The following is a 25,818-nucleotide window of genomic DNA, read 5'->3' as shown; positions in this document are numbered from 1 at the left end:
TCTCATAAATAAATATAAATAAAATTGATTTATGTTACACAACTAAAAGCTGACAATTGAATAAAATACTAGGTATTTCATTGGTGAGGTCATTCACAATATTGTTCTGTTATTTGTTCTAATTTCAATGTTTACAATATGATGTAACACGATAAAATAGATATGTAGGAACAAAACACACACGCAGACACACAACGCACTTAACACAGCAAAATAACACAATTAAATTTAAATTTTACTTTATGTCAAATTAAAAAACTTGCTTTATGGGCCAAAATTTTTTATTTATTTTAAAGGTACAAATAGGGCTCTATCCCCCCTTACATTATAACAGCAATAATAATAAAACATATAATACAATTTTGGAATTTATAATGAGATTTAGGCCTTTTCTCAAATTGTTATACCATTGAATATTTGTCTGCTAATGTTTGAATGAGAGTTGTACTTGCAAGGTTTCTTTCTTTTTTTAGTAATTTTTGAGGCTGCCGTAGCGGAATAATGAAATAGAAGAAAATACAAATTGTTGGGTAATAAACTGCAATGCCCAAAATGCAATTTAAATAAGAAAGATAGCTCTCTCTCTCTCTCTCTCTCTCTCTCTCAAAAAAAAAAAAAAATAGTTGTGTTTTTGTTTTTTATTATTATTATGTAGCTTAGTTAGAATAGGAATTAGAGGAAGAATAAAAGGATAATTGTGGTCTGACTGACCAATTAATTTTTTTAAATTAATTAATCTTTACGAAAGGTATCGGTTGAGATAAAAAAGTCAGTGTCACGGACGGGATTTGAATCCACGACCTTTGGCTAGATACGCCACTGCTCTACCACTTGAGCTATCATGACTTCGATCCGCTCGGACACTAACTTCCCATCTCATGACATTGACTTTTTTTATCTCAACCAATAACTTTCATAAAGATTAATTAATTGAAAAAAAATTATTATTATTATTGGCCGTACAAGATTATGGAAAATGTTTAAATCATGGAACAAAAATTCGAAATTCTAATTAAACAACAGGCATAAATTTTATATGTAATTTAAAATGGGATTTTTTCAAAATTGGCCTTCCAAATTAAGAATTTTAAAATGATAAAATTAAGCTTTGGATGGCAATAGGATAGATTATGAGTGAATGTTTGGAGTCAGAGCTTTATAGCACTCAGAAGGAATATAGCTAAACTAAGATAGAATTCAATTAATTAAGGTTTTAAGTTGTGATAAAAAAGTCAGTGCCACGAGCGGGATTCGAACCCACGACCTTTGTGGCTAGATACACCATTGCTCTACCACTTGAGCTATCATGACCTCGATCCACTCGGACATCAACTTCCTATCTCAACCCCACCTTTTGAATCTAAGATACAAGGTTTGGATGTTAGGGCATGAAATGACCTTAGCCGTTAAAATGCCCTTAAAAAATAAATAATAATAAAATATACAAACAATAATGACAAGAATATATTTTTAAATATTAATTATTTATAATCAAATGATGAAACCACATTATGAAAGAAAAGCAGAAAGAGGAAAAAAGGAAATGGAAAAAGAAAAGGAATGAATGAAAGAATGAATAGTTTTTTAATCTGAATCTTACATAGGTCCTCTCTAACTGAAGTCCGGAAGCTTAATGTTAACATTTAATTTATTCAGCTCTAACAGCTAATTATATCACTTTACCGTAATTATAATTTTCATTTTTTACTAGGTATCTAATGCCTAGTAGTTCTAATTAAGGCTTAAATAACACAATAATAATTTAATGTACACTAGTAATAATTAACAAATAAATATATAATAGTATTAATAATTAATTAATAGCAAATTTATCACGACCAAGCCCTCTGACGCCAAGCTAGCAGTAAAGAACATGATAAAAGAAAGATGGCAGCGTCAGTGGGTTGGGTCGTTCGAGAGGCTTTTGCGCGTCAAGAGCACAATTCATAGATGGCCCCTGAACCGGAAACAAGGAATCGTCCTTACACAATTAAGAATAGGCCATACATGGTTGACACATGGGCACCTGCTCTTGGGCCAAAACTCGCGCAGGTGCCGCAGGTCCCACATACTGGAAACATGCCATGCCTTGGCTCCCTACAGGGAGCGTGTATGCATGCCATCCAATCTGAAGATGGTACAGCAGCACTGCAGCGGGTTTCTGGGTCCCCTGTTTTGCTTTTTAGGGGAAATTGGGGTTTTTTATTGTACATATGTCTTACGTGTTGTGTGTCTATATGTTTTGTCTGAGTGCATGTATCTATTAGCGTGAATGGCGAGGGGTGAGGGTGAAATATAACGTCATCGTCGCCCCTCGAACATTGAAAGTGTTCGGGGTCGATGGTGCAATATTTATAAAAGTACTCCATCGACCCCAATCTCTGTTTGAGTACAGGTCGGTGGAGGAATATCAAGTACTCCACCGACCAAACAGAATGAGTGTACTGTATGGATGTATTTATGTGTATGAATGTAGTGTTTGAAAGGGTAAATACAATATAGACTTAGTTGGGGGCTCAAATGACCTAGATGTTGGAAGAAAAAAAGACTAAAATAAAATAAAAAATAATCTTAACACAATACTAAATAATTCATTCTTCTATTACTATAATAATAGTATAGTATAATAGTATAATATATATAACACAAGGATAAATTTATTTTGTCAGTAACTCTTCTTTTAATATAGATTTCGTTTTTATGTCTGGTAGAAGTAGTAAATTGTATAGCTTGTTTTCATCATAATTATTGATTGCTTTTATTAGAAAAGATGCATTGTAGATAGCAGCAAAAAGAAAAGGAAGAGGGGAAAAAGAAAAGGAGAACTCAGTTGCTATGGACCCGAAACAAGCCGGCGAGGAAGCAGAACGTATTTTCCAGGGAAGCAAATTCTGTGTTTGATGTGATTCTGAAGGATAAGGTTAAAGGTTTAGAGGATTGTGGAAGGCTTGGGATATGAATGGTGCGTTTGGATAAGGAATGAGGTGAGAACAGTTGATATGAGGACATTTATTTGTTTTAATTTTAAATAAATATATTAAAACTCTAAGTTTGTAAGTGCTTAGTATGTTAAGGTTGCTGAAGACATATGAAGAAATATGATCCCTTGGATTAAGATAACAGTATCTAATGCAGGAATGGTAAACAATTTGATGCGCAGATTGAGAATCTAAAGACAGTGAAAAAAAATAGCGCTAGTTGCTATGGAGTGAATGCTCAGTTTTCTATGGAGTGAAAAACCTAAGGCGTAAAAGAGAATGGATGCTTAAGTTGATCTTTTTAATAACAGAGCTCACTTGTTCACGCCATGTAAGCTTGAAGTTAAAAATAACGCCGAGATTTTTAACTTTAGGGCAAAAATTAATAAGGGAGCTGTTGATACGAGGAGAGGAAAGGCAATCTGAACTAATGCTTTTTATTGGAAATTAATAAGGACTGGCATTTGTTAGGTTTTCAAAGAATGCCGATACTACTTGAGAGATCTAAGATTACGGTTGAGCAAAGAGATAGCTTCAGAAATGTTGCTTGTAGCACATTGAATGTAAAGCTGAGTGTCATCGGCATAAAGATGAAATTGGTAGAAATTAAGAACTAATTGAAGATCATTTAGAAACATGGAAAAGAGTTAAGGTCCAAGAATAGTGCCTTGGGGTATGCCAGCTGAAACTGAGAGAGAAGAGGAAATAGAATTTGAAGCTTTAACTCTCTGAGTTCTGCCAGACAGGTTGGAGGAAGTGGGATTAGTAGCAGTAGAATAAAGCCAAAAAGATTCAGTTCCCAAATAAAGAAATTATTATTTACGGAACCGAATGAATTGGAAAAATCAAGTAGAACAATAGTATGCTTATTATCCTAGGCGAATATCATCAGAGATTTTGAGAAAGGCTATCTCACAACTATGAAATTTTCAGAATCCAGATTGAAAAGCAAGGTCATGGGAGTCAATAAATATGTCATAATAAATTTAATCTTCAGATTAAAGGTTCAATGTCTATGTCCCATCTGATATGTATACCTTAATTGGTGGACAAAAAAAAGAAAAAAAACTCAATAAGGATTTAAATAAGTACTGCGATAAATGTCTCCCTTCTACTTATGCGATGGATAAAAAATATGGTGAAATCATGAAAATCTTTGTTTAGATTGCCCATCGTCTAAAATTCTGTTCGTATGCACATTCTAATAAAAATAAATCTGTCGAGGTCGCCTTATAACGGTTAGACGATGCATAAAAATGGTAATAGCACTCATTTATCATGATTACACCCTGTCTCCAGGATTCCGAAAATGTTTTGTAACATAGTTTTCAATATGAAAACTAAGTAAAAAGTAATATATAAGACTGAGGAATGGGAGTCAATAAAAAAATGATATTTGTTTAAATAAAATCTTCTCAAATACTATGGATAGTGATGGAAGAATACTAATAGGGCGATAATACCAAGCGTGGGTTTAGGTTTCTTGAGTAATGCAACTATTAGGGTTTTCATTCAGGCTGAAGGAAAACAGGACGAGGTGAGAGAGAAGTTCAAGATGTGGGTTATGTATTTTAAACAAAAAGGAAGGGAAAAAATTGTGAGTTTAAAAGGCGTAAGATCTGACCTGTAGCATTAGATTTAATTGAAAGGATGGCTTCTAAAATTTTTTTTCATATTTGAAAAAATAAAGGACAATTTTTGGTGATCTAGATGAACAGGAAATGTAGTTTTAGTTTGGAAGGAAGAAGACATCGAAGAAAAAATGAGTTTAATTCATTACATCAGGGCAAGAATGAGAACTGTCGACTTTGTTTTTAAGACCTAATTTTCTAATGTTGTTCCAAAATGACTAAATTGTGAGCAGTTTATGAAATTTCAATTACGGTGTTTTTTTTCATATAAACATCATACATAATTCGTAAAAATACAAGTTATAGGACACTATCAGATTGCAATGTTAGTACAGGTGTTCTTCCTACTATTGCAATCGGCAATCTCACCCTTATAATATAATAATTTATACTTATAATAATTCGTACTTCCAATTATTTGTTATCATACTGTAATTTAATTAACTATTTATTTTTTATAATGAATTGCTATATTAGCTCTATGAACTATATTTATAACAATTAATCCATTTACATTTTAGTGGTCAATTGACCAAGTTACTTCTTTCAATTAATTATTCTTTCTATGTAAGGTCTTGGTTGAGATAAATATATAATAACTATTTCATAATTTTAATAGGCTTTTCCTGTAATAAATTAAATGAGGAGAAAAACATTTTACAATATTTACAAGTACAAAGTTCTTGATAAAGATAAAATTTGTTTACTTAGTAATTAGCATTAAAAACAACTTGACTTTGGCATTTTTTTATCAGCAGGGAGAATTGTGTTATTGCCGATTTGTTTCCTCGATGTACCTGGTGGTTCTTTTGCTTTCCGCTGCCGCGGCTGAAGATGTCAGCAGGTCGGCCGACCTCCTTCTGAGGGATGTCAAAGCGTACCTGAAGGCCATGGACCTCGGCTACGTAGTCCTTGGCGCTTTTGAAGCAAAAGGGATGTCATGTACTGCTGGTAAATTGGGCGATATTTCCGGCATATACAGGTAAAATTAATCAAAGTCGAGAAAGTACGTTTATAAGGGATTTAATCGGTTGAAGGAAGGGCCAGGTTGAATTGACCAACTCTGAAGACCGGGCGGAATTGAAGGTGAATTTCAGCTTCGATTCGCTTGATGTTTCATATCCCCATTGCAAATTCTTACTGTTCAAACAGGACCTGCGAATTCAACTGCCTCAGCCTGAATTTCATGCCAGGGTAAGTACAGCTAATCTCGGCTAAAGGGAAAATTTTCTGTCTCAGTTTGTTCTAGAGAGAAAAGGGACGCAGTGTGTCGGTAGGCTGGAAGACTTGACTCTCAATTTGAAGCGTATACGATTCTTGACGACTTTAAGAGTCTTCGGCATCATAGAAAATATCGTGATCAACGCATACCTTCATTTAAAAAAAAGCCGCATAGTCCACCACCTTGAACAAGAAATAATCGATTACACAAAGAAATTCAAAAGTTTTAAATGTTCTGATGATTTCAACCACGACTATCTATGATTGTACTATACATACATATTTTCTCTTGATCCTTGTCGTTCATGAAGTTCAGGATTAAAGAAAAAAAAAATTGTAGATCACTAAGAAGTTTATTTATTTATTTTTTTGGTGTTAAGTCTGCCCACCTGCCAGAGAAAATTTTTTCTAGGTATTTAAATAAAACATTATATATACAGGAAAGAATATTAATTAATAATTTATTTTCTAAACTTTCACAACTTGTGAGTTATCACAAAAATTAAGCTTCTATATTTCCTAAAGAAATGAAGAATGAAAGAAATGATAATAAAATATAATTTAACAAACGCCAAGTGAAATTATTAAATAAATGCTTTCAAACAAACAAAAAACTTTTGGTTCTTTACTTTGTCAAAAAAAAATCACATGGTTTAAGAGGAGAAAGTCTAGAGGCCGAAAGGAAAAAAAAAACGGCTTGAGAAAACAAAATCATAAATTTACAATATAATAAAAAATAATCCAAATATATATATTTATTACAAATACTTTCTCGTTTTTTATATAAATTCCTTTTCTTTTTTTCTTTCTTATCAATGGTGAAGGTCTGGTTAAAATCTAAACATTGTGTAATAAACTGCTCGTTCACACTTTTGCCTAACTTAAAAAAAAATAAACTTCTCGGAATAACTTCATTTGGGGAGCGGCGGCTGAACAGGCTGTAGCTGCTGACCCGCAGGCTGCTGTGGCTGTTGGTACTGCTGGTAGCCGTTCATCTGCTGTGCCATTTGCTGCTGGTACATTTGGTACATCTGCATGTAGTTCTGAGAATAGAGCTGTTGCGGATAGAGGATCGGCTGTTGTTGTTGTTGGCCCTGCTGACCCTGCACCTGCTGGCCCTGGTAGACCTGCGGCTTCGCCATGTTCGGCGGCGGCTGGCTCAGATCAACCATCGGTTTCATCATGCCGGGCTTGCTCTGAGGAGGTGGCTGCGTTAATAGTGGCTTCGGCTGAGACGGCGGTGGCTGTGTCATGAGCGGCGGGATCGAGTTGGAAGGCTTGCCACCCATAAGGGGTGGTGGACCGTTGAGGTTCTGTGACGGCGGAGCATCGCTGAACCTCGACTTCTTCTCCGGTATGCCATTCGACCTTTGGCTCATCATGTTGTTGTTGCTCCACGGACTCTGGTTTGAACCTCTTCCACCCCTCCTGTCCTGAAACCCTCCTCCAAAACCTCCTGAATTTTGTGAATTATCGCCAAAACTTCTATCTCTGTTTCTATCAAAGCCACCTCTGGCATTATCGTTGAAAGTACGGGTGTTATCATTGTTAAAACTGTTTCTGTTGTTGTCAGTAGCAAAACCACCTCCTCGGTTGTTTGAGTCGTTTGTGTAGCGCTGTGTGCTGTCAGCGCCGAAGCGATTCCTGTTAGTGTCATTTATTCTGCCCACATCATTTGAAAACCCTCCTCTAGATTCAGTGGTCGAAGTAAAACCTCCGCCCCTTGGGGTCTCAGTGGTCGAATTGAAACCGCCGCCCCTTGGTGCACCAAACCTGGAATTTTCCTGGTTGAAGCTATCCTGGTTGGAATCCCTACCGACGTTGTTGTCCCTTCCACCAAAATTGCCACCTCTTGTCCCTCCAACCCTCATCCTGTCGGAGCCAGTGCCTCTTCTATCATCCCTGCGGTCGTCCCGGCGATCACGGCGGTCGCGGCTCCTGTCATTGAACCTGTCACCTACACTCCTGTCCCTGCCCATCGGCTTGCGGTCTGAAGGCCCCGATCTGCCTGGGCCACCTCCTCCTCTCATCCCTCTGTCTCCTTTACCGCCTCCACGTTCCTTTCCGCCCATATATCTTGAACTCCTCGCTAAAACAGAAATATTTCACTAGTAAAATTTTATTATTCAAATAAAATATATATTAAATTCACACAAGCAAAAATACAGTCTTGGATGTTGTCAGAAGATTTATCATTGACAGATTTCTTCATGTGGTCAAGGGGGTGATGAACCAGTAGTTCAGTTGCATCAATGCTGTTTTGTTCTATCATATGTGTGGCAATATTTCACTATCTTGTGGTACCAAATATCACAATTTTGGCTAAGAGATGGTCAGTGATATGTAACTAGATATCTAACCGTCACTGAGTCTTTCTTAAAATACATGTTGTGTTAACTTAGCTAACATCCATACTGCAACACATCTGACAGTTCAAAACAGTTGTTCAAAAATCGGCCAAACTACAGATTTACCATTACCAATCATCTCTAGACCTTCCAGTTGTTCATTCTTGGCCGGGCTGATTTGATCTTGAACACGATTGATTTTTACTTCCGGCGAAGAACAAACAAAAGAAAAATCCAACCTAGAGAGATGTCCAACAAGACGACATTTTTCTTTAAAAAACCCTTACGTTTACCAAATACGCCTGATTTCGCCATTTCAGCCAGTTCGAGCAAGCGTGGGTTCATGTCCTGCTTTGCCTCCTGTAGCACAGAGATAAGGTCCTTCGCCTGGCGAGCGTTGCCCGTCGTGAAGAACGTGTATGAAGTGCCTGTCTTCTTTGACCGGCCAGTACGTCCGATACGGTGGACGTAGTCCTCGGAGCTAGAAGGATAGTCGTAGTTGACAACGAACTTGACGTCCTCCACATCTAAAATTACCCATTTTTGGACATTTCAGTATTAAAACACGTCATAATTTTCTCTTATTAAATTAAAATAGAATTCTATGTGTATATATTTTTTTATTTATTATTAACTGGTTTAATAAATGCTATTTCTTCTTTGCCATTTAACTAAATGAATAAAGGTTAATTTTTGTCTTTTTTAAATTTAAAAATGCTTTTAAAGCACCTTTTTTTAAAATAAAGTATCAACTTACCTATATGCATCCCGTCTCCAAACTGTTATTCATTTTATGTATTTTTTCGTATATTTAAAACATTATTCAAAAAAAAAAAAAAACACAAAAATATATACAAACTGTGAGAGACAAATTTGTTATTCATCAGGAAAAAAACATATTTTTATAATAAATATTTTTGTAAACTTTAACGTACATGAGAGGCATACAGAGTTTGAGAACTGTCAGAGAGGGATCAAAAGGTTTTTTTTGGCTAAGCCAAAATGGTTTTTTTGTTTTTAATCTCTTTTTCTTTTTTTGTTATGGAAAAACAAAAACAAAGACGACCGGAGTCTCACCGTTTTAAGGTGTAAAGGAGGCACCAGACAACTGTATAAATCGTAAAAGCCCTCTCGCATGTGCCTCTGTAATCAAAAAAACGAGCCATGGGTTAGATTGACAATAATAAATAAAATTGATGCCCAGATGTATGTAAAAAGGGAGCTTAAAAGAAAAAGAAATAAAGAAAAGAAAAGAGAAAAACTGAGAGAAGCGGCATCTGCTGCACCGGAACACCCACTCCTCGTAATTTCTTGAGTTTGAGAAGCGACGACACTCTCCTCTTTGATTTTATCAATTAAAAACTTTTTGGTTTTTTTTTTTTTTTGCGAAAGTCGAGATTTTTCAGCCTTCGATTTTTTTCAGACCCTATAATTGGCTTGTAAGTGCTGACTTTGAACCGCACTGTGCATTGAGTCGTCCAAAAGTGCAAAGACAACATAAAACCTTAAAAACTACAATAAAAATAAAATAAATAAAGGTACTTTTTACATATTTATACATAATGGAGGAAAGGCTATCGAAGTGTTCAGCAGGTCGGAACATTTCATTCTCCATCAAACCATCACAAAATAACATACATAAATACATAACAAAATTAAATGCCATGTTAAACTTTCTTACAAACTTTTTTAAAAATTAACTATTGTTCAAAGGTTCCAATGAAGACCATTTCATCAGTGTATGTTACAAAAGCTATAAAAGAAACTAGTAAACACCCTTTAACACTTACTTATACCAACCATGGGAGGAAAATTTTTTTAAATTAAAATGTGTAACATGCCAAAAAAGAAGATAATCTTCATTACAAACAAGTTTTCTTTTAATGTGAACAAAGGAGGTACACAAGCTGGTTTTTAAATTTTTACTTATGGTAATTATCAAAATACATTCTAAAATTTATTATTTGAGGGTATAACCTTTTATCACCATATAACAACTACTAGTATTAATTAAAATTCCTATATTTAATTTTATATGCATGAAATGTGGGATAAAAATGATCAATATTATGAATGGGATTTGAAGTGGGTTATTTTTTATGTTTTATTGCTACCATTTAATATTGTAAAATATGTGTGGTGTTTAGTGACCGTCAGTCACAGATCACATCTCACAATCTCCGAATAATCATTTTAAAATATATTTAATTGAATAACTAATTCAGTAACAGTATTAGAATGGAACGATATCTTGAATACTCTCGCACTGCCGTCGTGGGTCTCTCTAGATTATTTTTTAAATGATATAATTTTGGGTTATTTTTGTTAGATTTTACATTATTAAATGATATATTTTTAGATAAATGATAACACAATTTGTACATTGTAAACATTCAGCGGTGACCAAAATTTTTTTTAGCAAATATATGAAATTTTTTAATTAAATGTCACCTACGTAATAAATTAACATTATAAAAAAAACTATTGTAGTTTTTCAGCTTAAAAAATAAATAAATAATTTAAAATATATATTGGGACTAAAGAGACCTGCCACAGCTGTTTCTCTTCGGCAACGGTGGTGCGAGTGTTCATTTCCAATCTATGAAATTTTACTGTGCTTTAAATCTTTTATAACCTGTCTTAAAAAATAGGATCTTTGATTTCATTTTACTGAAAATAATGAACCGACAGAACAGAATTTTTTTTTATACTTTGCACAATAGTATAAAGTAAAAATAATTAATTTAATCATGAGCCTAGATATAAAGTTTAATTTTGCAAGCAAAAAAATTGCATGAGCCAGCTTATAAACCATGCTTTCTTCCTTTATAGCTTTTGTTTATTAAAATCACATTATAACAATATTTAATTAATTAATTAATATTATTAATTAAACATACCATCATTTTGCTTACACACACAAATTATTTTCACTTATTAATAATTGATAAACTTTGTTTTTACATTGAATAATGCTCAAAGGCAGAACTTTTTTTAATACAGTCACAACAATGGATAAGTCAAAAACGTTCAGGCCAATTTAAACAATTAAAATATTAATTAACAATATAATTTCTAAATATTTTTTTTTAAATTGCCAGTCAAACAACTTTTCACTTGGCTGAATTAGAAATTAAAATAAAATTAGCAAATAGAGACATAGTATTTAGAAATATCATGAAAAGTATGTTTTGTTCGAAAACTTGAGTTTAAAACATATTTTTTTCTGGTTTGTGGTGGTGTAATTCACCAAAATTGATGATGTGCCTTTGTATAATTATATTAGAACAAAAGGCAAGTATAGAAATGGGTAAATGCACAGTCATCAAGCCAGCACGTTACTCTCCCAAAAGTTATAAGGTACCTTTAATAAATAACATGTATAGACACAATAATTAAAATACCTTTAAAGAAAATAATAATAAATAAATAAATAAAGAGAAGCGGGAGAAGTAAATGAAGAGATGGGTTGTGAAAAAAAATCGCAGGGCCCATTTAAATATAAACTGTGTTCCCTGGTCGATTTCGAAGGCGCAAAGATCTCACACTCGGCTGGTAAAACCTGATATCTCGAAGTCGGGCATAACTTTGTGTATTATTGTTTTCAAACACCAGGGCTGATATTGAATTTAATTGGCTCCGGAGTATAGAGACTATACGCATAATTCGTTTTAGAACTTTGAAGACATGCTCACGCAGCGTGCAATACATTTTTAACTCCTGTGCTTTCCCTCCAGCCACCGATGCAGATGGCAATTCCCTTTTTTTTTTTTTTTTTTGTTAAGATTTTCAACAATTAAAAGTAATAAAAAAAATGGAACATAGGAAAAGATCGAAGCAGTATGACAGTTCCACAACAAGGAACTATTTTTGATTAAGTTCCTCAACTTCGAAACCTCATAATTCAAGATTTTTAAATCTTATCAACAATAATAAAAAATAATAATAAATGCAGATAAGGAAAATCTGAAAAGAATTTCTCATCCTACAACAAACTCAATAAAAAAACTGTTTTAAAATAAAAAAGTCTTATAAATTTATAAAATTCTAACTTTTTACCTGATTTTCTTTAATATTTTTTCCAAAATTTAACTATGGCTGTTGACGAAATTCAGTAAGCGGGATCTTCATAAGGACATATAAAACATATTTTTTTTAAAAAGCAAAAGGCAAGCCTTTTTTTTTTACTTTTTAGCACCACCCGGGAATTCCATTGCCTCGAGGAATTTGTCCCAGACGAAGCTGAAATAAGATGCAGGATGGGCAATCCTGCGGTGCACTGATGATAAAAGAAAACTTTCATTCTATCCTTGGAAAGCGTTTTGGATGAGGTTGATGCAGTGAGTTCATGGTTTTGAATTTATTTTCAAGCTGGAAATAAAATTTTGTCCCCACACCGCTGCAACAAACGGTGCAGAACAACAAACAGGTTGTGCCAAAATAGCTAAACATAGCATAAATTTTGCTTTAAAAAACAAAAAAATCTAAAAATAAAGAGGTAAACGTAATCCTCTTACAGTTCTAACGTCCTTACTGCCTTTGTCTGCACCGACTGTTGCAAGCAGTGTGGACACGGCTTAAAAACTACAGCAAAAACTAAATAATTTCTCTGCTTTTCGTTGATTTTTCCCACATGTACTTTTTCTTCAAGGATTTTTAATCCTTAAAAAAAAAAGCTTGCAATCATAGTGATGTCAATCTGAGATATGATTGGCAGGAGGACTAATGCTTCGATCTAAAATGGTGAAGAGAGTGTTTGCATGTGCAGATCCTTATAGAAAACAATAGGCTGCGGGAGTGGAATTATTCAGTGAAATAAATAGGAAGAGTTATAAACGATTGGATTAAATAGTAGGCAATTGTCATACTGCCATCCGACAATCATTTATAACATTGAAGACTAGTTTCAGTAGAAAAAAGGCCACATTATAACTTCAAATGAAGTTAAAAATCTAATTTAAACCCTCATTAATAACATCTGCAAAAGTTTTGTCTGTATAACCTGATATAACTTCATGTACAAATATCTATTTGACTGAACCCTTTCCAACCTCCTACAAAACAATGAGTTTATAATATGCTACAATATTAAAGCCAGAAGATATTTAAGTTCAAAGCATAAAAAAAGTTAATTGTGTAGCATAAAATGCAGCATGTTTTGTTAGAAACTGGTCCTTCTAGGTGTGGTGGATGATCTGCATCCTTCGTTTATACTTTTTAAACTCTCCACTTCACCCGTTACACAATTCCATTCTAAATTTCTAAGGCTGCCTAACAAAGAGCAAAAGTGGCTACAGTCGTTTAAATTTTTTTTCCCCAAAAGTGATTTTTTTATTTTTTCTGAGGAAAACCACATAATTTGCTTTTCCACGTATGTGTTTGGTTATTTTAATTAATTATTTACCAATTTTGTATGATTATGTAAAATGAAGGAAAACTTATTGTACCAAGTTGGAACGATTTTTATTCAACTATGACAAGGGGCATCACTGGCCACAATGGTTTGGTTTAGGCGTTGACACAGCGCTCATCACTGTAAGGTTAAAGTCCTGGTGTGGCTCATAAAACCTCGTGGCTCATAAAGGGTTCATAAAACCTCGTGGCTCATAAAGGGTTCATAAAACCTCGGAGTTGAATTACTCTTGTTTAAAAAAACTTAAAAATTAAAAAAAAACTCATGTAATGCAGGTTGCCTACTTCATTTACTTAGCGCAGTGGGGGACACAATTGTTCCACATATAAATTATATCTTAGATAAATTGAATAAAATTAAAATATTTTTATTTTATTTATTTATTTAATTAATAATAAATATTTATTTATTTATTTAATAAAATTTCAATTATTTTTAAATACCGGATATTTTACATGTTGTGTTTCCACCCTGGGCAGCCAAAATAGCCACCATAGGATGCAATGAATTAATAAAAAAAGTAAAAATAAATTAATAAATAAAAAACTTTTACAGTTGAACTACAGGGGGACCATGGTAGCTGTGGTTAGCAGTTAGCGTGAGAGACTTGGCTCACAGGACGGCAAAAAAAAAAAAAAAAAAAAAACTTTACTAAGGTTATAACTAGCTTTTTTAATAAACAGACAAAGACGCTACATTTATAAATATGTCAATGAAAAAGTCACTTATAAATGGACAGCATAGAGTAAAACAGCTCAGGATAAACAGATGACTTTTACATATACTTGGTTCGGAGATGTACAAGGAGGAAAAAAAAATGTTTTTGTCTGAGAAAAGTGTGTTTTAGGACCCGCAGATGAGAAAGCTTAGACCAACATTTAAGCCAGACCAGCAACTTCAAAACAAGAGAGATTTTTAGTTAAGCAGAGTGTATTGCACTATCTAGGGGGAAAAAACCTAAAGTAATAAGTTAATTTCTATTCCTTTATTCTTAATAATTAGTAAAGAGTGAAATAAGACAGAGTTTGATGATAGTCATCTCACAACTCACAAGAGGCCCACTCTCCCGCAGCCAATTGTTTCCATTTCCTAGAGAAACTTTCAACAAATTTAAATGAAAAAGAAAAATGTTATGTTTCCCTCGGGCGAATGAGGAAAAACCCACTCTTTGATCCAAGTTTGTTATCTACAAATCAGTGATAACTATGAACAGAGATGAAGGCTGCTCCTACTGTTGTCGATGGTACAGCAATGCAGGACCTGCACCACACTTCATTTATTCAATGATTTTTTTCTCCTTGCATGAAATAGATGGACTAATGGGGAAACAATGTTTTTTCCCCATAAAAGCATGATATACATTATTAAATAATTTAATGTTGCACTACTGCATTGATTATGGCCCTTGAATCGCTAGAATTGGGTTAAATATATATTAATCCATTTTATTTTTGCCACAAGAGTACATGACATTCTAACACTGGATATATATTTAGTGGTATTACCAGACCGCATCTCACGATCTTAATAATCATCAGATATATTTATGGATTTCATCATTTGGAAAATCCCTTTTACAAGAAAATCTCCATGAGCGAATAAGGCAGATGCGTATTACTTTCCATCGGCAGATCAAGCGTAAGCAAAATACTTTGAGCACGCATAAAAAATAAAAAAATAAATCAATACAACTCTAAAAGGCAAAATTTTAAAAAACTTATAGATGACAAAACCGCTCGGCTTCCTCTTAAGCGATATTGCACTCGTCATGTCCACAAGTATAGTCTCTATATCTGATCGGCATATATTTTTAAATAAATATATATATATGTATGGATAAATATATACATATATGTTCCTTCTGACATTTTGTCTTCAAACTAAGCAACGCTCAACAGCACGGACTGACTATATCTCAAAAATGGGCGAATTTTATACGCGAGACTGTTATCATTGGAATACTTACCTAACCCGCGTGCAGCGACGTCAGTTGCGACCAATATATTAACTCTCCCAGTGCGAAAATCTGAAAAAGAAAACAAAAATACAACCATCAACACAAATAATTTAATTATAATTAATTATATGTAATTTAATTTAAATTGTATTGGTGACTAAAATAACACAAATTAATTCAAGTTACATAAGAGGTCTTAAACTTCAACGACTTTACCATATTTTGTTCATCTTACATTTTATATTATATAAAAATATTATGTGTCATAGCATAAAAGATGATGATGATGATGTTGTAGTACCAAATAAGGTTATACCTTTATTTATACCATTCTCAATTGAAAACAGAACCACTGGCCACCAATATTGAGAACATATAATAATAACCCCTGAGATGAAGATAACCACTTTTAAACCTTCTCAAGGTAACTTTATATGAACAGATTATGAAATACTATAAACATTTTTTGAAATTATTATAATAAAAAGCAGTCTTTTCTATTATATATGCAATCTGTATCAATATAATCTTTAAAATAAAATACAGTAATCCGTTAACATTCACTGTTTTCACCTTTCATGTAAGTCCGATTTCTTTATTTGCGGGGGAAAAAAAAAATAATAATTGGCTAAACACTTTTATTTCCATATCGAAAATAATTCTTTCAAAAATGGATTGGAGGCTCTAATTGACTCTCAGAAAACTTTTGCCTGCTTTCAACATGCTGTTCATTCTTTATTCTCTCATGGGTTTTCTTCCAAAACGGAAAAAACCTGTCCTGACCCTTGATGAAAGAATAAAATTTTTGGACATGGTACATTTTTTATGCAGGCCAAAGCTTTTCTTCAAACAGCTCAGGGAACTTTTAACCTCGAAGGACCAACTTATTAAAAAAAGCAATGGATTTCGACCCGTCTTTAAAATGAATTCTTAAAGAAATTAATTATTCAACGAAACAGAAACAATTAATTCTTTTCTAGCACATAAATAGAAATTTTAAAAAAATAAAAACAATTAAAATGTTCAAACACTGTAATGTTTTCCATTACGTTAATTTTGAATAAACTTTTTTTTAGTTCTGAATTTTATCTCAATTTTTGGTGTCATGGAACGTAACCCTCCTTGTTAACATAGGAAAATTAACTCGAACATTCGCGTATGTAACATTCACAGCAATGTTCTGGAACCAAACACCTGCGAATGTTAAAGGATTACTCTTTAAATCGTATTAACCAATCGTAAATATTTCTTATTTATTAAAACTTAAGAAGTCTATAATTCAATTACTTACAATTTTATGTTATAAATATAAGACTACTTCTGACATGAAGATAATCACATAAAAAACCTCCCAAGGCTCGCTGTATTAAAAGCATGTATAAAGACAAATAATACTTCTTTTTTTTTAAATTAAAACCAATTTTTAATTACACAAATTGTGACTATTATATTTAAAAATAAATTAATCTTACATAATATAAACGCAACTACTGCTCCCTCAAGATAAATCATATTAAAACTGTCCCGAATATTATTCTGGAATTGAATTGCTATTTTCAATTGTTGTGTTTAATCATCATTAATAAACTTATTTATTTTATTAGATTATTTATTTTAATAGAAGTTATTACCTTGTAATACCATATCACGGTCTTGTTGAGATTTATCTCCATGAATACCACTGGCCCTCCAGCTATTAAAGACAACAAGCATTATTATTATTATTTTTTTTTTAAATAAATGATATTCAATCTAAAAATTTACCCTTGTCTATTGATGGTTCTTGTTATATCATCTACGCTGCGTTTTGTCTCAGCAAATATGATCGTCTTGTTCTCGGGTTCTCTTGACAGATCTGTTAGCAGCTCGCATAATCTTAAAATAAAGACAATGTTTAATAACGGATCAAAATATAACCTATTACGACTTACTTTCCAGGCTTCTCGTACTCATCGCATATCTCGACTATCTGCTGGATGTTGTGGTTCGCCGCCAGTTCGAGCGAGCCGATGTTAAGCTGGATGTAATTGTGTAGAAACTCTTCGGCGAGGTTGCGCACTTCTTTTGGCCAAGTCGCCGACCACATCAAAACTTGACGATCAGGCTGAAATTTTGTCCAATTAAATTTGAAATCTTTTTTTTTTTTTTGTTTTTGTTTTTATGCAACTTACTCGGATCTGTTCAATGATTTTGCGTATCTGCGGTTCAAAGCCCATGTCGAGCATCCTGTCCGCCTCATCGAGTACGAGGTAAGTACAACGACGGAGATTAGTTGTGTTCTTTTCTAGAAAATCGATCAACCTGCCCGGAGTCGCTATGACAATTTCCACACCCCTTTCTAAATCGCGAGCCTGAAATTTTCTCATTAATACACACTGGACTAGATTTATTCAGTAAAGAACTTAAAACATTACCTGAGATCCCTTTGGAGCACCACCGAATATACAAGTATTCCTAACATCTGTCGAAGAGCCGAAATCGGTGGCGACCTGTTGGATCTGTTGAGCGAGCTCCCGTGTCGGTGCGAGTATCAGTGCTATCGGGCCATCCCTCGGCCTCAACCTCGGCTGGTTGTTAATATGGACAATCGCCGGCAATGTGTACTAAAAATAGTTTTTATTTAATAAAAAATATTTGTGTGGTGTGGCATAAATTCAAAGTGTACTCACTGCTAATGTCTTTCCTGAACCAGTTTGGGCTATGCCGACCATGTCTCGTCCGCTCAGGGCAATTGGCCAACCCTGTGCTTGGATCGGTGTCGGATGGTCATAGCCCTGTTTTCTGTAAATTCGTTGAAAAAATTATTAATTTATATTACTTTATTAATAACCTAGTGTTATTCTACTATTTATTATAATTAATTAATTAAATGTTAAAACAAATGACTCACTTTATTTCATTAGTGACGAAATCAGGAAAATTGACCTCCTCGAAAAACATAATCGGAGGAGGGACCCTGTCACCTTTTATCGTGATGCATTTGGCATCTTTATACTGTTCTATTTCATCTTCACTCCTATTAAAGAAAAATTAAAGAAAATCAATAGAAATCGACGATGCACAAAAAAATACCAAATTACCGATTGGAAACATTTGGATGGGGAATGTAAAAGTCCTTTTTGAAAGGTTCAAGGCTGGACATGTCCCAATAGGGCTTCTTGAGCCGGCCTCCGGGCTGCTTGCCCTTCAGTGAGAAGTTGTCACGACTGCCGAAGCCACCGCCACGTCCGCTGAAGTCTCTTCCTCGCCCGCCCCCACCGCCTCCACTGCCGCCACCCCTGGGACCCCCACCTCGTCCACCTCTCACGCCACCTCCACCACCTCGTCTATCTCTGCCCATTCTATCCCCGAACGCCCTGAAAAAAAAAAAGCAAAAACAAAAGATTAAAATATTAGTAAATTGTGAGAGTAAAACGATTGACTTCTTTAGTACTGACATCTTAAGTTTTGCTTGAGACATCCAAGACTTCATGTCGATTTGGACCATGAAAATGTTAAAATTATACAACTCGTGGATGACTCACAAGCCTTTAGAGGTAATGGTAGATACCAACTTTGACACGCCAATTAAACTAGACATTTACTAATGGATTTCAGCTCAGAAAAATAAAAAAATTTTAACTTCACGAGATCAAGAAAATCTAATCTCCCTGACACTTTGACATGTGGGCTCAAGTCTACATGTAATAATTGTCTGGATTTGTGAGGAGTGGTCAACAATGAGGTAGTTTCCAACAAATTATTAAACAACCGGTCACTAAAAAACACACTACATATAATCTTTATCCCTCAGGAGCTAAAACACACTAAAACTTCCAAGATTCAGGACTCCCAGAATCGTCAATGGGATTTCGAAAGCAAGTCATGCATAAGTCAAAGGTTTATGGTTTTCCTATACATGTCCATTTCAATTAGGTTATTTATTATAGACAGTTTTAAGTCTGAAAAGTTTAAAATACTTTATTCATTTTTAATGATTATTTGGAGATCGTGAGATGTGGACTGGTGTGATGTAGGTTTAGAAAAACATTTTCTTTATCATGGCAATGTTTCAATCTTTATTGAGATAATCTTCAGGGCATGGGATTTATAATCAATGTTTAAATTATGCGAATACATGTAGGATGTGAAAAAATTAATTTATACAATGATAGAAATTTTAGACTCAAAGTATTTGTACTCACTCAGTGTTTTTTTTTTCTTTCTTTGTAGATGTGTCATTATTGTGTGTCGTGTTGTGAGTGCCAATGAGTCGTGAGATATTGATGTTTTATGTTTATACACGTTGGAAGGGGTGGGGAAGGAAGTATAGATACAAAACCATTTTTAATGAGGAGTCGGCTTCTTTGAAGTGAAAGAAGCCGACAATGGGGAAAAATGGGTAATGGTTCGGCCAGATTATCATTTCAGGATTATATAAACGGGGTTAATTAGGGAAAGAAAAGACAAATTGTTGATGAATTAGTCTATGTAGAGATGTTTGATGTGTGGAATTAATGATTGTTTTATATGCTGTATTATATATTTTGTGTGTTATTGATATTGAATGTGATTACAATCTATTCTGTAATTGATGCTGTGTTTATCCCTGTAGATGTAAACCATTTCTGAAAAAAGTTAAGTTTATGTTTGTTTTGTTCTGTGTGTAATATTTTTTGGATTGTTGAAGTCAAAATTGTGCTGTGTTCAAAATGGTGGGTAGCCAGGTGCTGTAGGATTTTGTTTGGATTTTTTGCAATCATATGTATGTTGCTTTACTCTCTTGTCCAGATATTGGGATGTAATTCTGATGTAAGTCGCCAGACAATTTGAACAATTTATTCCCAACAATTGGTTCCCGACCGTGTACATGAAATATCTTCTACACAGCGTTTCCACAAAAGGATAAAATCAATTAATTTATTTGTTTTGCATAGAATTTTTTCAAAGTAATCCATGAATATTTCGGCACAAAATAGAGATATTGGAGACACCATTGGTAACCATAAAATTTATCATTAAATTTACAATAATTAGATAGGATGCATATGTTTAAGAGGTTACTACTATCGTAAATGGAATTCTCCGTAAGTTTTTGTTTCATTGTTTTATTACATTCTTTATCTTTGTCAATAAATTAATACTATTGAATAACACTAACACAGTTGTTAGGTACATTTATGTTCTTCAGTAGTTTTATTAATTCTAAAAAACTGTTAAGCCGAATTTAGTTGTGGCATGGAGAATTGTAAAATGACACTACTGGTCTTACAGGTTTATTTTCTTTGTGGATTTTAACCATACTGTACAAAGGCCAGCATGTGAACAAGTTGAAGATGGCAGCATTTTTAAATTTCCAATGAAGACGAATTGATCAATCATTTATATATTCACTAGATTAGATCTTTGGTGTTTGGGTGTACTGGTACAATCAATCAATCAACATGAAATTTTAATAATGAATTTAAGTGATTTAATGAAATTTTAAGTGGTTGTTCAGTATGATAAAAATTTGGGAAAGGCAGTATTTCCAACATTGAAAAGATGGATGATCATTCTAAATCTATCAATCAATCAATAAACATGAAATATGAATAAAACTGGCAAGAAAGTTGAGGATATCTTGTCTAAATTTCCCTTGATAATGGATGATTGCCCTCTTTTTCACTTACAAACACTCTGGATCGAGGTATGGTCCTGAAGATGAAAGCAGATTTATTTGCTACTACCGAGCTTTTGAACTATTTTAAAATAATCATCAGTGCAAAACAATCTTAAATATGTCTACAGATTGACATATTTAAGGTCATTTTGTGCTGATGATTACCTTAAAATAGTTAAAAAGCTTGGCAGCAGCAACTAAATTTGTTTTCTTCTTCAAGAACATTCCATGATCCAGTGTTTTCATAAATTTTATTAGCCAATGACATAAAATAGATAACTATATCAAAAATTTAGTTGATTCCATGCCAAGGAGGCTTCAGGCAGTAATATATGCCAATGGGCTTTATACAAAATACTACAAATCTTATACAGGCCTTTCTAAGGAGTTTCACATCATCCTCAGTACCTCCAAATTTTGACATATATCCTAAGTAGGTAAAGGAATCAACTGCTTCAGATCAACTCAAATCGACTGATGCTGTCTTCCAGCAACATCAGGCCAGCATGAATTTTTTTATTTATTTACTTGCCTTCCCTTTGGATATAATATTTTGGGCCATTATTTTGGCTTAATAACCAATCAATAAAAAATATGAATAAAACTGATTAGCCAGCATGACAGCTGAGGATATCTTGTCTACATTTCCCATGATGATGGATAATCAATCAATTAAATTTTCTAGATTAAACTTTTGATATAAGAGTGAACTGGTATAATCAATCAATAAACATGAAATTTGAAGAAGTGGTTGGCCAGCATATGAACCAGTTGAAGAAGCATTTTTACATTTCCAATGATGATGAATGATCAATTAGTTATTATTCACTAGATTAAACCTTTGATTTTTAACTGTACTGGTATAACTATTCCATCAATCAACATGAAATTTGAATAAAAATGGTTGGTCAATATGTCAGAAAGTTGAGGTTATCTTGTCTCAGTTTCTCATGATGATGGATGACCAATCAATTAAATATTTTCTAGATTAAATATTTGGTGTGGACTGGTATAATCAATTGATCGATCAATCAGCAAATCAATTGAAATTGTTGAGCAAACCAAGTTGAGGAAGCATTATAACACTACCAATTATGATGAATGATCAATCAGTTATTATTCGCTAGACTAAAACTTTGGTGTATGAATGTACTGGTACAATCAATCAATCATTCGCTCAATAAACATGAAATATGAATAAAAATGATTGGCCAGCATGCCAGAAATTTGAGAATATATTGTCTAAATTTCCCATGATGATGGATGGTTAATCAATTACATATTTTTTAGAATATTCTTTCATATTTGAATGTGTTATACAATCAATCAGTGTTTGATCAATAAACATGAAATATAAATAAACTGATGGGCCAAAATGTCGGAAAGTTGAAGTTATCTTATCTCCGTTTCCCATGATGATGGATGATCAATCGATTAAATATTTTCTAGATTAAATGTTTGGTGTTAGAGTGGACTGGTATAATCAATCAATCAATCAGCAAACCAACTGAAATTGGTTGACCAGCATCTGAACAAGTTGAGGAAGCATTATTGCACTACCAATTATGATAAACGATCAATCAGTTATTATTCACTAGACTAAAACTACGGTGTTGAGTGTACAGGTACAATCAGTCAATCATTCGCTCAATAAACATGAAATACGCATAAAAATGATTGGCCAGTATGTTAAAAAGTTGAGAATGGCACCATTTCCAAATTTCAAATGACGGATGATCAATCACATATTTTCTAGAATAAATCTTTGTTATTTTGTATTTGTGGGTTTGAATTAATCGATCAACATAAAAACCAAATTAGGTAGTTAAGTTGGCAATTATGTATTAAATGAAGGATGACACACCGTTTTCACCAATTCAAAGTATCAATTATCATCAATCGGTATTTGCTTAAGATCGAAGTTTCGTATTGATCCTGAATCAATCAATCAATCAACATGGCGTTATACTACACGCTAGTTAATACTTGCCCTCAAACGACCACCCCCTCCACCAAAGTAAAAAAGAAGATTAAAAAAATTAATAAAAAATAGAAATAGATTAATAAAGATAATTTAAAACATGGAAAACAATTTGGGTTGGAGATAATTATGTTTGGATTTTTGGTTTTTTACTTTTTTCGAGTGAATTTCTTTGCTTAATTGTCGAGACTTTTTTTTACCTTTTTGGTTAAGTTTGAAAAAAAGATTTTTTTGTTTAATAAGATAGATTTGATTTTGGAAAGGATATTATATTTAAAAAAAGCGATTGTATTTTTTTAAGTTATTTAAGGGTTCGTGACTTACCCCAAAAGGCCGATCAAAAATCGAAAAACGGGTTGAAGCTCTTTTTCGAATGAAGTCGCCCGTGTGGATGAAACGAGGATATAAAAAAAAGAAATAAGACTAAAAGGGAGGGCAAAAGTTACTTTTTGACGAAAGAGAGGAGTAAATAAATAAATAAAAATAGGAGGAAAAGGTACGACCCAGGAGTTTCAAGAGCAACCGAATATCAAAAGTTGAGACACAAGTCTGGTGAAAAATACAAAAACAAAAAAGCATAAATAAAGAATGGAAGCCGGGCGGATTAAAACTGGTTTTAATGTTGGAAGTTTGGTTAAATAATAAGTCGTGGATCCGAGGAAAATATGGTTTCGTACTTACATTTGTTTTTAGCGAGCTTTCCACTTTTATCGATTGCCACCTGTGCCGGAGAGATAATCGGGTTTGTGGCTCGTTGTGCGAAAGTCGAGAAAAAGTCTAGAGTCAGAGATCTCGGCCCATTTATCCGGTCGGGAAGAATCGCTGGACACGTTAATAGATGAAAAATATGGAGAAAAATCTTCGGCGGATGGGCCGAACTGACGGGTATCGAGCGAAAATGGCGTTCCACGTCCGACGTTCGTCAATCGGCTGGGTTTCGCCGGCCGCCGGTCCTCGGTGCGCCTCTGTCCCTGGGTGGGGGTCCGCCGGGCTTCGCCTTCTCCTAGGAGACGTGGGTCTCTTTTCCGTTTTTTTCCGGCTTTAAGGCTGGGGGCGAGGGTTTTTTCGTTTCCGCACCCGTTTTTCTGAGCAGTGACGGGTTCACCCAGTGTGTTCTGCCTTTTGGAAGATCTAGGTGGCGATGGCCGGGGTCTACGGGCAGACGGCCGTGAGCCGTCCGGTTTACACTTTACCCGCCAATTTACAAAATCGGACAGAATCTCATCACCAAAGTCTGCAAATTCACCAAAAATGAAACTCTATCAAATTTAGACAATTTTTGAAATAAATACTTTAACATAAAACAATATTTTTAATAAGAGATATATACCGACGGTTTTTTTTAAATAAAAGCAAATAAAATAATAATTATTTAAAGATCGTGCGATACGGTCTGATGTAATGTAGGTTTAGAAGAACATTTTCTTTATCGTGCCACGTTTCAAACTTTACAAAGATCAACTTCAGAGCCTGGGATTTATAAACATTGTTTAAACTACATAAATACATATCAGATATTAATAATTATTCAGAAATCATGAGATGCGGTCTGGTGTGATGTAGGTTTCAGAAAAACATTTTCTTTATCGTGCCAACGTTTCGATCTTTAAATTCACTAATTTCATGGTCCGCTTGACCAATTAATATATTACAATTAATTAAGGTTTTTTAGTTGAGATAAAAAAATCAATGGCATGAGCAGGACCTAAAAAACCTTAATTAATTGTTTTGATCTTTATTGAGATGGCATGTATTTACAAACATTGTTTAAATTTAACAAATACATGTAGGATGTGGAAAAAAGTGAATTTATACAATGTAAAAAAAAATATTTTTTTTTATATTTAATCAAAGTATTTCTACTCACTCAAAGTGTTTGTTTTCTGTGTAAGTGTGCCATTCTTGCGTGTCGTGTTGAGAGTGCCAGTGAGATATTGCTGTTTTATATTTATATACGTTGGATTTTGAAGGGGTGGGGAAGGAAGTCGGTATAGAAAGACATTTTTGTATAAGGATATTAATATGAATTTATGCAATGACGTCCACGATATAGAAAATTTAGGTTTAATCAAAGTGTTTGTACTCAAAGTGTGTTTTCTGTCATGTTATTTGTCGTGTTTAGTGTTAGAGATATTAATGTTTTTTTGTTTATACAAGGGTACATAAACATATCCTACATAACAAACACAAGCCTAAACACATAATCAATAGAATAAACAAAAACTACAACACCATCCACTATCACTAATAACTCTACATCAATTCTGTCAAACAAAGACAAACCAACATACATATCCATTCCATTTGCAGTCTATCATACAAATTAAATACATTTCATTATTTTCATAACTTTAAAGTAGCCTTCAAAAACTATAGAACGATTCAAACCCTTTTATCCAAAATTAAAGATCCCACATCTTTAACAAATAAGTCTGACGTAATTTACAAAATCAATTGTATAAATTGTCGACTTACATCGGAATTCCATCCCAATATCTGGATAAGAAGGTAAAACAACTATGGTTGCAAAAAAACCAAACAAAATCTTACAGCATGGGCTACCCGCCATTTTGAACACCAATACAACTTCAATTTCGACAATCCTAAAATATTAAACTAACTTTTTAGAAATGGTTTACATCAACAGA

At 33.6% G+C, this 25,818-nt stretch overlaps 2 protein-coding genes across 3 annotated transcripts; one reads left to right on the top strand and one right to left on the bottom strand.

Annotated features, from left to right (window-relative positions):
* Nucleotides 1–44: 44 nt before the first annotated feature.
* LOC106663009 lies at nt 45–6,370 on the top strand. The gene is made up of 5 exons (XM_014387483.1): nt 45–83; nt 2,782–2,984; nt 5,365–5,591; nt 5,647–5,803; nt 5,849–6,370. The coding sequence occupies exons 3-5, from the start codon at nt 5,401–5,403 to the stop codon at nt 6,092–6,094; spliced, it is 594 nt and encodes a 197-aa protein (XP_014242969.1). The 5' UTR covers nt 45–83; nt 2,782–2,984; nt 5,365–5,400; the 3' UTR covers nt 6,095–6,370.
* Nucleotides 6,266–24,304, bottom strand: LOC106663007 (ATP-dependent RNA helicase dbp2-like). 2 transcript variants are annotated; one of them, XM_014387480.2, is made up of 12 exons: nt 23,852–24,304; nt 18,629–18,904; nt 18,439–18,564; nt 18,218–18,329; nt 17,963–18,151; nt 17,720–17,899; nt 17,480–17,652; nt 17,313–17,423; nt 17,180–17,241; nt 15,558–15,617; nt 8,466–8,705; nt 6,266–7,919 (listed from the first exon to the last, which is right to left on the bottom strand). In XM_014387480.2, coding segments are annotated over exons 1-12 (2,709 nt in total). In that variant the 5' UTR covers nt 23,854–24,304; the 3' UTR covers nt 6,266–6,741. The 2 variants fall into 2 exon arrangements, with proteins under 2 accessions (XP_014242966.1, XP_014242967.1); XM_014387481.2 differs by having other exon boundaries at nt 8,472–8,705.
* Nucleotides 24,305–25,818: the final 1,514 nt, after the last annotated feature.

The sequence above is a fragment of the Cimex lectularius genome, unplaced genomic scaffold (genome assembly GCF_000648675.2).
Source record: "Cimex lectularius strain Harlan isolate CLEC.00 unplaced genomic scaffold, Clec_2.1 scaffold265, whole genome shotgun sequence".
In the NCBI taxonomy this organism is placed as follows: domain Eukaryota; kingdom Metazoa; phylum Arthropoda; class Insecta; order Hemiptera; family Cimicidae; genus Cimex; species Cimex lectularius.
The sequence above is the reverse complement of the archived record's forward strand: the minus strand, read 5'-3'. Positions and strand labels throughout refer to the sequence as shown.

Bases quoted from the DNA above. Each gene is read 5' to 3' on its own strand.
- LOC106663009 (XM_014387483.1), top strand. From the start codon at position 5,401: ATGTACCTGGTGGTTCTTTTGCTTTCCGCTGCCGCGGCTGAAGATGTC. The intron at 5,592-5,646 runs GTAAAATTAATC...AATCGGTTGAAG, and splicing joins GATATTTCCGGCATATACAG to GAAGGGCCAGGTTGAATTGA. The intron at 5,804-5,848 runs GTAAGTACAGCT...TTTCTGTCTCAG, and splicing joins AGCCTGAATTTCATGCCAGG to TTTGTTCTAGAGAGAAAAGG.
- LOC106663007 (XM_014387480.2), bottom strand. The intron at 18,330-18,438 runs GTGAGTCATTTG...ACGAATTTACAG, and splicing joins TTCGTCACTAATGAAATAAA to AAAACAGGGCTATGACCATC. The intron at 17,653-17,719 runs GTAAGTTGCATA...ACAAAATTTCAG, and splicing joins AAATCATTGAACAGATCCGA to CCTGATCGTCAAGTTTTGAT.